The 14,038-nt window shown below is 40.4% G+C and overlaps 1 protein-coding gene across 10 annotated transcripts in view; it reads left to right on the forward strand.

Annotated features, from left to right (window-relative positions):
• PICALM (phosphatidylinositol binding clathrin assembly protein) overlaps positions 1-13,556 on the forward strand; it is a 31,398-nt gene extending 17,842 nt beyond the window's left edge. For 3 of the 10 annotated variants that reach the window (XM_075573433.1, XM_075573432.1, XM_075573431.1), the window contains exons 14-22: positions 372-518; positions 3,513-3,620; positions 4,865-4,996; positions 5,084-5,114; positions 5,690-5,810; positions 7,023-7,049; positions 7,587-7,643; positions 8,895-9,002; positions 9,398-13,556. In XM_075573433.1, the coding sequence (XP_075429548.1) occupies positions 372-518; positions 3,513-3,620; positions 4,865-4,996; positions 5,084-5,114; positions 5,690-5,810; positions 7,023-7,049; positions 7,587-7,643; positions 8,895-9,002; positions 9,398-9,412 (746 nt within the window). In that variant the 3' untranslated portion in view covers positions 9,413-13,556. Of the gene's footprint in view, positions 1-371; positions 519-3,512; positions 3,621-4,864; positions 4,997-5,083; positions 5,115-5,689; positions 5,811-6,459; positions 6,992-7,022; positions 7,050-7,586; positions 7,644-8,894; positions 9,003-9,397 lie in introns of those variants that run through there. The other 7 variants (XM_075573434.1, XM_075573435.1, XM_075573436.1 and 4 more) reach the window with 7 other exon arrangements.
• The last annotated feature ends 482 nt before the right edge of the window (positions 13,557-14,038 follow it).

Consider the following 14,038-nt stretch of genomic DNA (forward strand, 5'->3'; position numbering starts at 1 on the left):
TGTCCCTTTTCCACGTCGCCACATTCCCTTGCTCAGCGGTTTGATATGTGGGGCCTGGAGAACAGCGCATATCTCAAACATTTGTATTAAAACTATATTTTGTTTTTCCAAATGCCAAATATGTCGCCTACAAAGTACTCTGCATTTCTTCATTCTAAGCATGCACTAGAAAGGTTTGCACCGCTTGTAATCTTCTGGGGAGATATGGGGGAAAACCTCAAGCGGCAACAAATGAAACTTCATGACTTGTTCATGAATGTTGTGCTGTTTTTCTTGCTGTAATACTTTTCATGGATTCACCTCTGTGCTTGACACGACCTCTTGTTCATCTTTTCTATTTGCTTTTCCTGTGTGTCGCTGCTGCTGCGAAGGTCCCTTTGCCTCATCAAATGGATGTGTTGGCTCCCCACCACATCTGGACATCTTTGATATGCAGCCTGTTGAAGACGTCGTAAAGTCTACCCCTCAATTCAACACTTCTACTTATTCTTCTAAACAAACATTGGGACTCCTTAGTGGTAAAACATCATTTGATTTTCTTCCTACATAAAAGTAGACGACCGCCCAGTTAGCTAGTTGTAGTGGCGGTGTTGGGCCTGGCGAAAATGACATTTCTTTTGCAGAAATACACTTTGTTGATGGACCGAAAGGAGCTCTTTCAAATGTATGGTTCCTACATGACGTGTGGCCAACTCCAGTCCTCAAGGGCCACCAACAGGTCGGGTAATAGGGATATCCCTGCTTCAGCTCAGGTGGCCCGATTAGTGGCTCAGTCAAAGACCTGTGCTGTGGCAGGGATATCCGTAATACCGGACCCTTGAGGACTGGAGTTGGCCACTGCTGCTAAATGAGCTTTCAAGACCAACAAAGTTCTCTCTTCAAAAGATCAAATTAAATATACATTTCTAGTTCTGTATCATTACTTGCAAATTCACATATTCCTCTCCTATACGCATTCAATAAGATGTCTTGACAAAAGGGTCAAATTTAACGGCTTAAAAAATAAATGAACAATTTTAAACTGCCAGATTTGTGCCACAATGTGTACGGGATCTGTGATGTGATGACAGGTTTCTCTGTAGAGACTATATGGCACATTGCTACATAGTAACGAGCAATTCCTGTGCACATGATTTACTACCAATTGACTTTCAATTGTTTAACACTAATTTTTTATAAGAACATGGAACTCGTTTGCAAAGGATGATCCTGGCTTAAAACAGCATTTTATATTTGTTGGAGGCAATCTACCCATCTGAAATATTTCTTTTCGAGCAGGAATATCCAAGACCTTTTAACCCCCTATGCAAACTCCCCATCATTTTTATATGTTTGCCATTTGGGAATCTGTTTTGGCCACACCTGGATTCCCTTTCATACCCTATTTTGGACATCCGTAAAGGAGAGTGAATTTTCTGTCCTTAGTCACATCTTTTCCCTTTATAGCAGGGATGCTCAACTCTAATCCTGAAGCCTCACCAACAGGTCATCATTTCAGGATATCCCTGCTCCAGCACAGGTGGCTCAATCAGTCCCTGTTTCAGCACAGGTGGCTTAATCAGAGGCTCAGACTTTGACTGAGCCTCTGAGCCACCTGTGCTGAAGCTGGGATATCCTAAAAACCTGAGCTGTTTTTTTGGGGGGGGGAGGGGGTATGAGGACTGCAGTTGAGCCCCCTGCCTTACAGCAGAAAGCAATGCTGAGTAATTCTACACTCTAAATCAGGGGGGTGGGCAACTCAAGTCCTCAAGAGCCACCAACAGGTCAGGTTTTAAGGATATCCCTCCTTCAGCACAGGTGACTCCAAGAGCCACTGATGGAGACATCTGTGCTGAAGCAGAGATATCATTAAAACCTGAACTGTTGGTGGCTCTTGAGAACTGGAGTTGGCCAAAATGGTGGTCTGTCCTCTGCAACACATATGCCAATAAGTTTAAATGTTTCTGAAACGGATATGTGTCACAAGGGACCAGGTACTTTTTACACCATTTATAGATTACCGGGATCATTCATTAGGCAGAACCAGATAGTAAAAACAAATTGCGTTTATTTTGGTAAACCCGCGTACAACAAGAAGAAAATACATGAGGAACAATTAAAAAAAACCTTACTGGGGGAAAAAACTAGGCTTTCCTAGGTGCAGGGCGCCCGCTTGGATGAGCTTACCCCTGACCGGGATATACCCTCGGTTCTCCTGGTCCTCTCTTCGGCTTCAATTCCTAGCCGCGACCGCTCCGTTCGATTTTGAGAACTTGGGGCGCAAAAGGCGGGACTTGGTCTCTGCGAGGCAAACTTTTCACGCTTGCAAACGAAGCCGGTTGCACTGCTATTTCGAACAGAGCAACTTTGAAAAGCCTGACGTAGCTTCATCGACTCACTGATTGGTTGGCTTGGAAGGACTGGCTACCTCTCTTTGTCAGCACCTTAGATACTCTCCGCTGGGCTATCCCCAGAACGGAGGGGGGAAGGAGCAGCCAATCAGAGAAGGGGAATCGCTTCCCGTCAGCCAATAGAAAAAGGTGCTCGACCCTCGGCTGATGTCAGGGGAGTAGGTGTGCCACAGAGATTCTAAAAACCGGGTGAGCGGGAAATAGGATTTTAGCTCGGGATCAGACTATATGGCTGCCTCCTCTCTGGCTAACTCATTGCCACCTGCGGGGCCGGCTCCACCAGGTCAAGCACTGACAAAAGGGGTGTCCCTTTGTTGTACGGACCTGGCCATTCGCCTTTTATCACTCACCAAGCGTTTTCACACCTCGGGCCATCCTCTCCCCTTTGTACTACGGACCCTATGTAGACTTGCTGGCACCTTAACTTATAGCCCGGGTAAGTTACGTAGAGCCTTATGAGAAATGTATGAAAACACCAAAAACATATTTTAATACATGGGGGACCTTGGGGTGACTCATGAGTGTGCTGGATATAGGACTGGGATATCGGGGCTCGAAAAGCAGGAGTCTGGGGGCCACAGGACAGCCCCGGTGTAATTCTACTCGCGTACCGGCAAATAGTGCCTGCAAGCTAGGTAGAATAAAGGTACTACCGGTAACGCCGGACCCCGAACTCCTGCAAACAAAATAATTACATTTTTACTCAAATATCCCACCTAAAACTCTCACACAGCAAGTTTCACGAGTCTGGGGTAAAGGGAACATGAAAAGTGGGAAAGCAGGGACGCTTTAAACTTTTACATGTAAGATCCCTGGCTTATATTGCTAGGTAGCTACCAGGGACACAAGGGCAACCAGAGGGCTTAAACCTTTATTATGAAGCCTGGTTACCCTTGACCGTCACCATATGCTTTTAGTAATATTTACCATTTAAATCCAACTATTATACATATGTTGTAGCGTGACGTTCCAGAAACCTATTGGTCCCAGAGAATACCAGAATTCTTGCAGCTGCAAAAACGGACCAACATAAATATTCGACCACGTAGTCTCTTTATTTTTTCAATAGCCTGCAAAGAAAACGTGTTATACTGACTGTAGTTTTACTTGCTTGTGATTCAGGATTCCCCGTGCATTCAGCCGCACAGAACAGCGCTGCAACGATGCGCGTTGATTTTGATGCTGTATTCGGAGGCAAATCAGCTCTGTATGAAAATCAAGACGCAACTGGTAAAAACGTTTAGAATAATCCGTCACCCCCCTCTTTAGTACTAAATGTGTATCTCCATCTGCAGGATACTACTGCATATACCTAGAGTGGGTATTGGGAAACTACCCTGGAAAACAAGTAACGTGATGTATTGCATTACTAGTGGTCGTTTCGAACATGGTTTTATATTAGTATTCATATTTATTTATTTGTGTGTTCCATTTTCTTTTTGGGAATATTTATAAGGGAATAGCCTCAACTATCTGTAACACATACATTTGTATCTGTACCTGAGCAGCACTTGATACGCTTTTTGTTGCATAAATGTTTTTGTTCTCTCTCTTTATTGCATGCTTTCTCATGTGCTCAACTGGACGATTCTTTGATTGGTGAGTTTTTAGCAGTCTGCAGATATACACTGTAGTATAAACCTATTATTGGTAGAACCAACTGGTGCAAATTAATGTAACCTTTGTGTTGACAATGATGGTCAAAATACGGAATGTATTTTTCAGGGGGGGGGGGGGACGATCCCCATGTAAAAGTTGTTGCAGGTACATTTAAAAATGCACTACCTACACACACAAAAATAGTTCAAAGAAATCGCAGAAAACTAAATTCTTGGGTGAAAGAATGAAATAAGACATTCAGTATGTGTGCCTTATTAATGGTACTTCTGCGAACAACCATTTTTAAGTGTCCCAAAGCCAAATATATCTGACATCCTAATTATAATAATTCAATAAAAGGATTGTCCTAGAAATAATTAAAACTGGAACTGTTTAAATCGCCAGAAAAACTAGCATTTTCACTGCACCATTAGATATATTGTAACAAAAACATACTTCAAAAAGAGCTAAAAAAAAAAAAGTTACTTTGAAACCCTAGTTTTCAATCTTTTAAAGGCATGGTTAAAATGCCAAATTTTCTGTTTTATTTTAAACGTGTGTGTGGTTGTGTGTGTTTTTTTTTGTTTTTTTTTCTGAAAGGTAAAACACAAATAAAGGCGCAGACCCCACTGCACCTCAAACGGCAGAACCCTTTAAAAATGTATTGTGACTTAATGGAGCCCCTTAAATATGTATCGTAGCTTTGCTGAATTTCTGAAGCCTGGAAAGTCAGTAACTTTAGCATTATTTTACATAAAATCATTATAAAGGAGATCACATTTTATATAAATAAAAAAAGATCAGGTACACTTATCGGTTACAGGTTTTGTAGCTGTGTGACGTTTTTGTTAACGCTCTTGCTTTTTTTCCTGTAGGGGTGTATGTTACAGATGATGTATTGCAACCAACCGTTTCCTTACAAAGCCAAAGGTCCGCTGCAGTCAGCCAGCACAGTGGGAAGTTGATGGCAAACGATCTTGATTCCTCACTTGCAAACCTGGTGGGAAGTAAGTGCTTCTGTCTGTTTGTACCCTTAGCAGGTGCTTCTTCCTTATCGGAGAACGTAACCATGTTTTCAATTATTCCTTTTCTAGACCTTGGCTTTGGAGGAACGCCGTCGAAAAAGTGAGTCCATGTTTTAATTCTATGTTCGAAAATCCTCGCAAAAAAGTCATGTTTATCTGTAAAGGTCTCTAATTCAGACCGCAGTAAAACTGCGGGCCTGTTTCTGAAAAGTATTAATATTTTGTTTTTGCATTTGTGGATGAACTTCATGAAGCCAAATGGTGTGCTTTCCGTGGGCTGTCATCCTGATAAACTGGTGGTGGGGCACAGTAAGCATTACAGTGTCTTTGCAAAGGAGGCAGTGGTACTATATTGTATTCAGATCTTGACTCTACTGCATGGCCAACTCCAGTTCTCAAGGGCCACCTACAGGTCAGGGTTTACGGATATCTCTACTTCAGCACAGGTGGCTCAATTGGTGGCTCGGTCTTTGACTGAGCCACCACTTGAGCCACCTGTGCCGAAGCAGGGATATCCGTAAACCCTGACCTGCTGGTGGCCCTTGAGGACTGGAGTTGGCCAACCCCTGCTCTATTGTGTTCTCTATTGTGAAGCTTGTACTGACAAACCCACCACTCGCAGTGCTTCCTGAGACCCTGCTGCTGTTTTCCAATAATAGTGTGATACCTTTTTAGGTCTGACATGCAATGGAACCAACCTACAGAGAAGAGATTAACTGGTGGCACACACTGGCAAGCAAGAACTACCACTTCAACCACATGGACCCCTGCCCCAGCAGCTCCTATTCCACAGATGGTAAGATGTAACCATGTGATATTATAGTCCTAGAAGAGTGATCCCCCAACGGGGTTCAGAAACCACTAGGGCCAAGAGATTTGCCCCCACAAATATATAATGGCGGGTCCGGGCAGTATAGAGGGTAACTGAGCCCATGTGGGGATTGTGCACTTAGTAATGTTCCAAACTGCACCTTAGCGTGGGGGGTATCTCTGTCACAGCAGGGGATTACAAAGTTACTCCCCACAATGCTTTGCATCCACAGCGGCAAGGCATTGTGGGGTGTGGCACTGTCACTCACTGTGGGATATTCTAGCTACACCCCCCATGCTTCCTGCACACACTGAGGGGCAGTTTGAGACCTTATTAAGCGTGTTCTCCCCACGAGTTCAGGACACTGAGATGACTCACACAGCTTTGTTAGCGATTAGTCCGAGAAGACAATAAGATTTATGAAAAGGTTGGGAGCCGCTGGACTATAATTACACAAATGTTAGATTCATGGAAAATAATGAACTCCTACAGTGAAAGAGTAGACACAGAAGTCAAGGATAATCGTGTTCTGAAAGGTACACCTGCCCAACAAGGGAATCCTCTTGGGTTCATCTTTGGGCTTGTGGTTTTTTTTTTAAAGCAATTTAAAAACATTTGCATTCTAATATTCCAGGTACAACAACAAATGCGTGTGTTTCATGGCCCAGGAATGATGTGAAATGTTTTCTGCTGCTCAGCACACAGTCATTTTACAGAGGATAAAAATATAAAAGCTTTTTTTCTTTTTCTATTTGACTTCTGTTGATGTAGTGAAGGAAACCCTTCGCTTATACACCCATAGCTGGGATAGAAAATAAATCTAAAAACGAATCATTTTGGGGTGCTCAACATGAGCAGGGTTTCTGGTACTGTATCCTGAAACCTGCAGCAAGCTAGAAGCTACAGGTTTTGGTGTGTATTAAAATATTTATCTGGCAGTAGCTGTCAGAAACCATTGTAATGTGTGTCTTTGTAATGTAGAATGCCTTTTTTGTTTGTTTACACGTAGTTTGCTGTTTCCAAATAAAGCCTTTGTTTTGTTAAAACTGTTTCTGCCCAACATTGGAAAAAATTGCAACGAATATCGCGATTGTGTTTCTGGTTGAATGATCTCCTTTTTAGTACACTTTATGTACTTCTTTTTTTTACTCTTTTTGTTTATTTTTTTTGCCCCCGCTTCACTTAACCACGCCATAGCAGAATGGAGTACATTATCCTGGATATGTAAGTGTGCTTTCTTATACACGGTTAAGGCAGCACAATGTAAAAATGTTACAATGCAATGTGAATTCTATGCTACACGTATATGCTCTCTTGCTTGGGACATCTAGTTTTGCAGATTACAAAACGAGCACATCAAAGCTCCCGTCAATATATATCCCAGGGTATCTTTGTTGTTTGTGCATACCAGATGGTGCCTGTAGCATTTGCGATCTGTCCCTCTGACTGAGTCGTACATACAATACAAGTAAAGCACTCTGTAACAGAGGGATTATGGGGCACTGCTTAACAGGGAGAGAAGACATTTTACAATGAATGAAGCACCGTACCTAATTAGTTAACGGGCAGCGACCGGAAACCTTGAATTGATGGTTTCTGACATTTGTTGTTCAACAGTATAAAGGGTGGAGGTAAAAATGTATCTCTTGAATAGTTGAACTGCTACAATGTTTCTTCAACCTGCATTTTGTTTCTTTATTTCCATAAACTGTTTTCAGAATAAGAACAGATTGCATAATTGCTTTCCCTCTCACCGTTCAGGTATCTGCTCCGATGAACTACCCAGTGTCTACACCGCAAGTGCCTGTGTATGGAATGGTAAAAAGCCATCCTTTATATAACGTTATTGTGGAATGGCCAACTCCAGTCCTCGAGTCCCCCCCAACAGGTCGGGTTTTCAGGATATCCCTGCTTCAACTGAGCCACTGGTTGAGCCACCTGTGCTGAGGCAGGGATATCCGTAAAACCCTGACCTATTGGTGGCCAACTCTGCTCTAAAGTTTACATCAGAGCAACTTGTTCTCAGTTTATTTATTGTGCCACTGTTTATCTTTCAGTCATACATTTAGAAAATAATACCTGTTTCAGTAAATTATTTCATTTTTTTCCCCTTAACTTAATTATGAAATCCTATCACTTAAACCTGGCAGTCAGTCTATTCAGAATAAAAAGAACATTTGTATTGATTTGTATCAAATGCTACTTGCTCGTGTAGTACTGCAGCCCTTGGCAAAATAAAGGACCTTTTAATTTGCCAAGAGATTATTTTCTTCCCTTTATGGAATTCTCTGTTGGTTGCCACAAAAAAAAAAAAAAAAGTATTTTTCTAGATTTGCTCAAATGAGCGAAAATCTTGTGCTGTATAATGTGTGCGATGGCATTGGTGTAAGTGTTTCACACCGTACTCACGGTGAATGCTCCACAGCTCCATTTTCATGAAGGTGCTGTTATCGGCAGAGGCTGCAAGCTGCTCGCATAATCAGAGAAACTTCAAGGATAACCCACTCCAGACTGAAATGGGGGTTTTTTTTTTTTTTTTTTAAGAATAAAAAATAAATATTTATTTCAGTCTGGAGTGCATTATCCTTCAAGTTTCTATGTATCCAGTGAGGTTGAATTTAGTATTTCATGCGCTGAATAAATACTGCCCCGCTCCTCACCTGTGCTGATCGCTAGTTCCCGGAGCGGGACAGTATTCAACAGCTCCCGGCATTATGCAGCTGCCCAGAGGGGGCGTGAAGAAGCCCCTACCCACAACTGCAACGTCTCTGCTCGCTGTGCACCGCGGACGGAAAGGCAATGGGGGTCCTTTTGAGGGCTCAAGCACCCCATGTGCGTTCCTTGAACCCCCCCACTGCTTTAGCATATAGACCAAATTGTAAGACACTTGAGAACGTGCTCCTACTCATATTGTATATCCTTCATGGTGAACTGTGTTGTACTATTTTTTTTATTGGCAATTCCTTCGACAAACTGAGTCCACATGTTGATCTGTTTAAATATGTATACTCTTGGGTATGTCTCTGTTTAAATATGTATACTCTTGGGTATGTCTCTTTTTCTTTCCAGGTTCCTACGCAGATTGGAACCAACCCTATAATGGCTCCTCAGCCAATGCTTTATACACAGCCAGGGTTAAGGCCAACAAATCCCTTTGCACCGGTGTCTGGAGCTCAGGTGATTCAAATTGCTCCTCTGTGATCAACTGTTCAGCACAGGGGTAGGCTACTCCAGTCCTCCAGGGCCACCAACAGGTCAGGTTTTCAGGATATCCCTTCAGCACAGGATATCTTGAAAACCTGACCTGTTGGTGGCTTTGGGGACTGGAGTTGCCCACCTCTGCTTTAACCGAAGATTCATGTACATTGTCATACACAGAATATCCTCACATTATAACAGGGGGGACCTTGATTAATACGAACTGACACCAATACGTTTACTAATATTTACCCAACAGTCCACTCAAGTGAGTGTGCATCACTTCCTAAATATAACCTTTTGTTTCACTTTGTCTTAAAAGTGGATAATGAAGATTTTTTTTTTTTTTTTGTCTTTTTAACCTATATTTACAGATGCAGTTTATGTAAAGCAGCCAAAGGCAAAATAAAAAAAAAAAGGATGCGTAACCAAAAAGTGGTGAAAAGAAGAGTGAATTTCCAGTATCTTGCCATATGGTCTGTTCCAGGGCATCCATGTATTCCCAGTGTGAGATAAAGTACCCATTCTTTGAACTGCAGTGCTTTAGAGAGTATTGTTTGGAAGCGCTCCTATGCCCTGGAACCCCGGGTGCAAACCTGCTTTGTGCAAACCTGCTTTGTGCAAACCTGCTTTGTGCAAACCTGCTTTGAGAAAACATTCAATTTTTTCTTTGTGCTATGCAGGTAGAATCCAAACGGGGGAAGAAAAATCAATTTTAAATGTAAACGTTTGAGGTGCCTTTGTCTAACAAACGCTCATGAGAAGGGTTTTGTAATGTAATCCGGAGGTTCGCAACTCCAGTTCTCAAGCGCCCTGCCCCCAACAGGTCAGGTTTTAAGGATATCCCAGGTTCAGCACAAGTGGCTCAGTCGAAGATTGAGCCACCTGTGCTAAAGCAAGGATAGCCTAAAAACCTGACCTGTTGGCTTGAGGACTAGTTGAGAATCCCTGACTTAATCTGTTTTATGGCTAATTTTTTTTTTTTTTTTGTTCTATTTATTCTAAGACATTATTATCCCCATACTCCTGCCAGCCTCTATAACTTTATGGCTGTTGTAATCGGCTCAAGTAAAATTGAGCAATAAAATGATCAGATTGTAACATAACGAATTTTGAGTACTGCTTGCATAATCACACACAACCAGTCATGTGTGACACACAGACCAGGCTAGCTTCCCACGTGAGGTCAGCTTCTGAATAGTCACTATCCTTTGTACTGTTATATTTAATATATTGAGAGGACCTTTTGAAGAAAAATGGACCAAGAGACGACCCAATGACCTTGCAATAAGGTGTCTTTACTGCCACCTCGGGAGTTGGCTGTTTTTGAGTCCTAGTCACTTAGTGAAATGAGGATGGCACAGCGCTTATTTTTCTTGGCTACATCAATAGGATCTTTACTTTCTCTTTGTCCCGTTCAACATTTTTCCTGGGCCATGGTTGTTTTTGTTTTGATCCAACCGTGAGGACAACATATTGGGGAGCTTTAAAAGTAATAGATCTCTTTTTTGCCACAACATAAGATGACAGAAACACGAACTCTCTATACTATTTGCTCTTGAGCATTAAGCACTGGGAATGTAATCCCTGCTATTTGTGCCACTTTACTTTAAATACAAGACATTTTTATTATGTAAATATATATATATATATGACCTGAAATAAGAATAATTTCTTTATTGCTGAAGCATCCTTATGTTTAAAGATATTTCTTGCAGTAATGTCCTTTGTAAAAGAGTTTAAAACAAGCAAACAAACAACAAAAAGTGCAACGCAAATTATCTTTGAGAAATATTGGGAAAATGCCAAAATATTTCAGTAGATTAAAATGTAATTTTTTTCATATTTATTTAATGAATACCAATTATAACAGAATGTTTCCGCAACTCCGCTCCTCCCCTTAATGGCATTGTAGCCATATGTGGCAATCCAAAATGACATGAGTCGAGGGTTAATCTCCGCTCATGTGTCAGCTGTCTCACAATAATTGAATCCTGGGATGAAGGAGTTAAATCGAGGCTTGCTGATGTATTTCAAATCCTCAAGGAATGAAAGTTCAATGTTATAATAAAATGGTATGTAAACGTTGGCATTTGTACTGTACCTATTCTTTAGAACATGCTTTCATCATTTTAAAGATGGCACGGAGGTAAAAATTACATTTCAGGGGGATAATGTGGACGAATATATCTCAATTCATAGATCTGTTCACAAACCGTGTAACTAAAATAACTGCTCAGCGTAAAATATTAGTAGGTTTTACATTTTCAAGTATATTCGTTACATTTTAATGATCACATCTCTAGAGACAATGAGAATTTTTCGCCAAGTCGGCTTAGATATTTGCACAGGGTATGTTATTCAGATGAATGGTCACTGTGATGTGATAATGCCTAACGCACGCCCATGAATAAGCCAAATGCCCACAGCAATATTGTGGGCAAAAGTTCGGTCTTTAGAAGACTGATTATGCCTAGCATGCTTGTGTAAAGATACCTTGTGTTCTTTTTATGTATAGTTTGCAGTTTATGGTTGGTATGGGAACGTTAGTCTGACATTTGCTAGCTTGAAAAAACGGCACATTTTTTCATTTTATTGGAAGCAATAATACAATACTTTTTTTTTAATTTTTTTTTTTTTTTTAATTTTTTTTATTCGTGTGTGTGTGTTGTCCAGCTCACATTTACAAACTGCTTTGCATTCTATTATTTGTAGTCTTGATCAACATTATATATTTTAGGGCATTCAGGATACCGCTCTACAAATATTTATGGTTGCGATGTAAAAGCCAGGACTGGACCAAATGATACTAATGCTTTGTATTTGGGTGATATGCATGCCAGTCATTCATTTCATCATCTTTGTCCATTTGTCGATAAAAGCTAGTCTAAAATGCAAATGGTCCCTCGCGACTTTTTCTGCCCAGCTAGTATAATGTTCAATATAACATTGACAGAACAAGCACACGTTCAAAGCAGCCAACACAATGAAGCAAGGAAGCAGTGAACAGGTCTTACTAATATTGTCAGAAACGGTATAGGTTTCGAAAAGTGCGTGTTTGAAAGCACCTTTAGTAGGAGAAATAGTGACATTTATTTATACTGGAACAATGTAAGAGTCTGTGGGGAAATGTTGACAGGGTTGTAGATTTCAGGTAGTAGTTTCACCTTGTAGGCTCTCATATTTGGAACAATTGGTGTAGTGCTGCAGTTCTCTGCTTGTCTGGGTGTTGGTAAAAAATTGTCTTAATAATTGCAATAAGGAAAATCTTCCTACAGACAATTCCCCTTCAGCAGATATAAAATTATGAGGTCTTTCTATCAATCTAAAAAATGCATTTTTGCTCAGAAATGAATGCAAGTGGAGAGATTTTAAACGTAGAATTGTTGTGCTCTGCATGTTTGTCAGCTAGTCAGGGAGCCGGCACACTGAGCAATTGGACATATTAGGGATGTGTATGAACATCTACATGTTGGGTCATTTTTATTTCTCCACATCACACACAAAAAAACAATGTTTGTTCTGAAGTGGCGTAAAAATGTGGCTGACGCGTAAAACCTGATTAACACGTTTCTTACCCTTGGATACAAGCAGAGGGGAAAACAATTGTGCATCAAGACACATTTTTAGTGAACTTCAAATGTTCAGTTTCTCTTTAACATGAACCATTAGCCGTACGCACAGGAAAAGGCTAGAGGTGTGTAAAGTACGTGCCGTGCATGTTTCTGGGCTTGCTTTTCTGTTCATTTCAACCCATTAGATTCAGACCCTCTTGTACAAAGGGCAAAGTGCCCAGCCTCTCGCTCTCCTATATTTCAGCTTTCCTGCAAAATAACTTCACCCCAGCAGTTTTTGTTCTAATTATGTTGCATATTTTAAAATATATATATATATTCATCAGAATTATACTTTGTTTTAAATATTGAACATTGGTTTTTAACAAAACATTTTTTTTATTATTACAAGGATTGCAATATTTACATTTCTATTCCACAAAAAAAGTGTAATTGTAATTATTGCAACTGCTTATTCTGTTTTAATGCAAGATGTTTTCAAAAGGATTTCATTGCAAAAATTGAAAGTGCATGCTTTTGTGAAATGTCTAACTTGTAACTGTTTAGAATACATACAGGATGTGTCTGGGAGAGCGGCAATCAGCGGTATATATTGGTAACCCATTCTTTATTAGAGGAACCTGTAACACGTTGGTCTGCATATACTGCTGTGTATTTGTGTTACTGGCCCTTCTGACACTTAAGGGGTTATGTTAGTATGCACTGTGGATCAGTGCTTTTATCTGTACATAAATGGGAATTTCTTCGTTAGTTTGTACTGTGAAAGCATCTATGAAAGTGTATACCATTTGTTATCCATTATACAGATATTATATTTTTGAGTAATTTGAAATTGCTATTGGTAATCTAGATGGATAATACTATAGAAAACAATTGTTGCCATCATTCTGGAGATGTATTTGATTTTGGATTGCCATGTACTGCTAAATACATTAATGCATAGCTCACTTTTCCAGAAGCATGTGTGTGTTGTGTGTGTTTATTTAGGTATCAGAAGTGTATCCCTGTGAAAATGTCAAGTTTTGGTTGATTTACTGGAGTGGACACACATTGTCTATTCCATTCCAATAAGTTTTCAAACTGCACACCTCTTAATCCCCTCCGCTGTCACAGTAACACAATGGTTTACAGTGCATTACACACCTACAAATCACTAGCGGACTCATACTTGTACGTTTCTGATCATTGTACATCATGTCCAAAATGGACCAGACTGGAAGCTGCCACAAAGATCGTCATTTCAGAAAACTAGTACCTGCAACTTGAAATGTATTTATTCCACATTTTATGGATGGCATTTATTTTTAGTGCAAAGATTGTTTGCACATAACTTACAATCTATTTTGTTTTCCAGAAGCACCACATTCGATGGCAAGTGTTGTGTTTTTTTTTTTTTTTTAACACCCTTTTGCCATCACTTTTTTGATCTTGTTGGTGTTA

This window comes from Ascaphus truei, chromosome 16 (genome assembly GCF_040206685.1).
Source record: "Ascaphus truei isolate aAscTru1 chromosome 16, aAscTru1.hap1, whole genome shotgun sequence".
In the NCBI taxonomy this organism is placed as follows: Eukaryota; Metazoa; Chordata; class Amphibia; order Anura; family Ascaphidae; genus Ascaphus; species Ascaphus truei.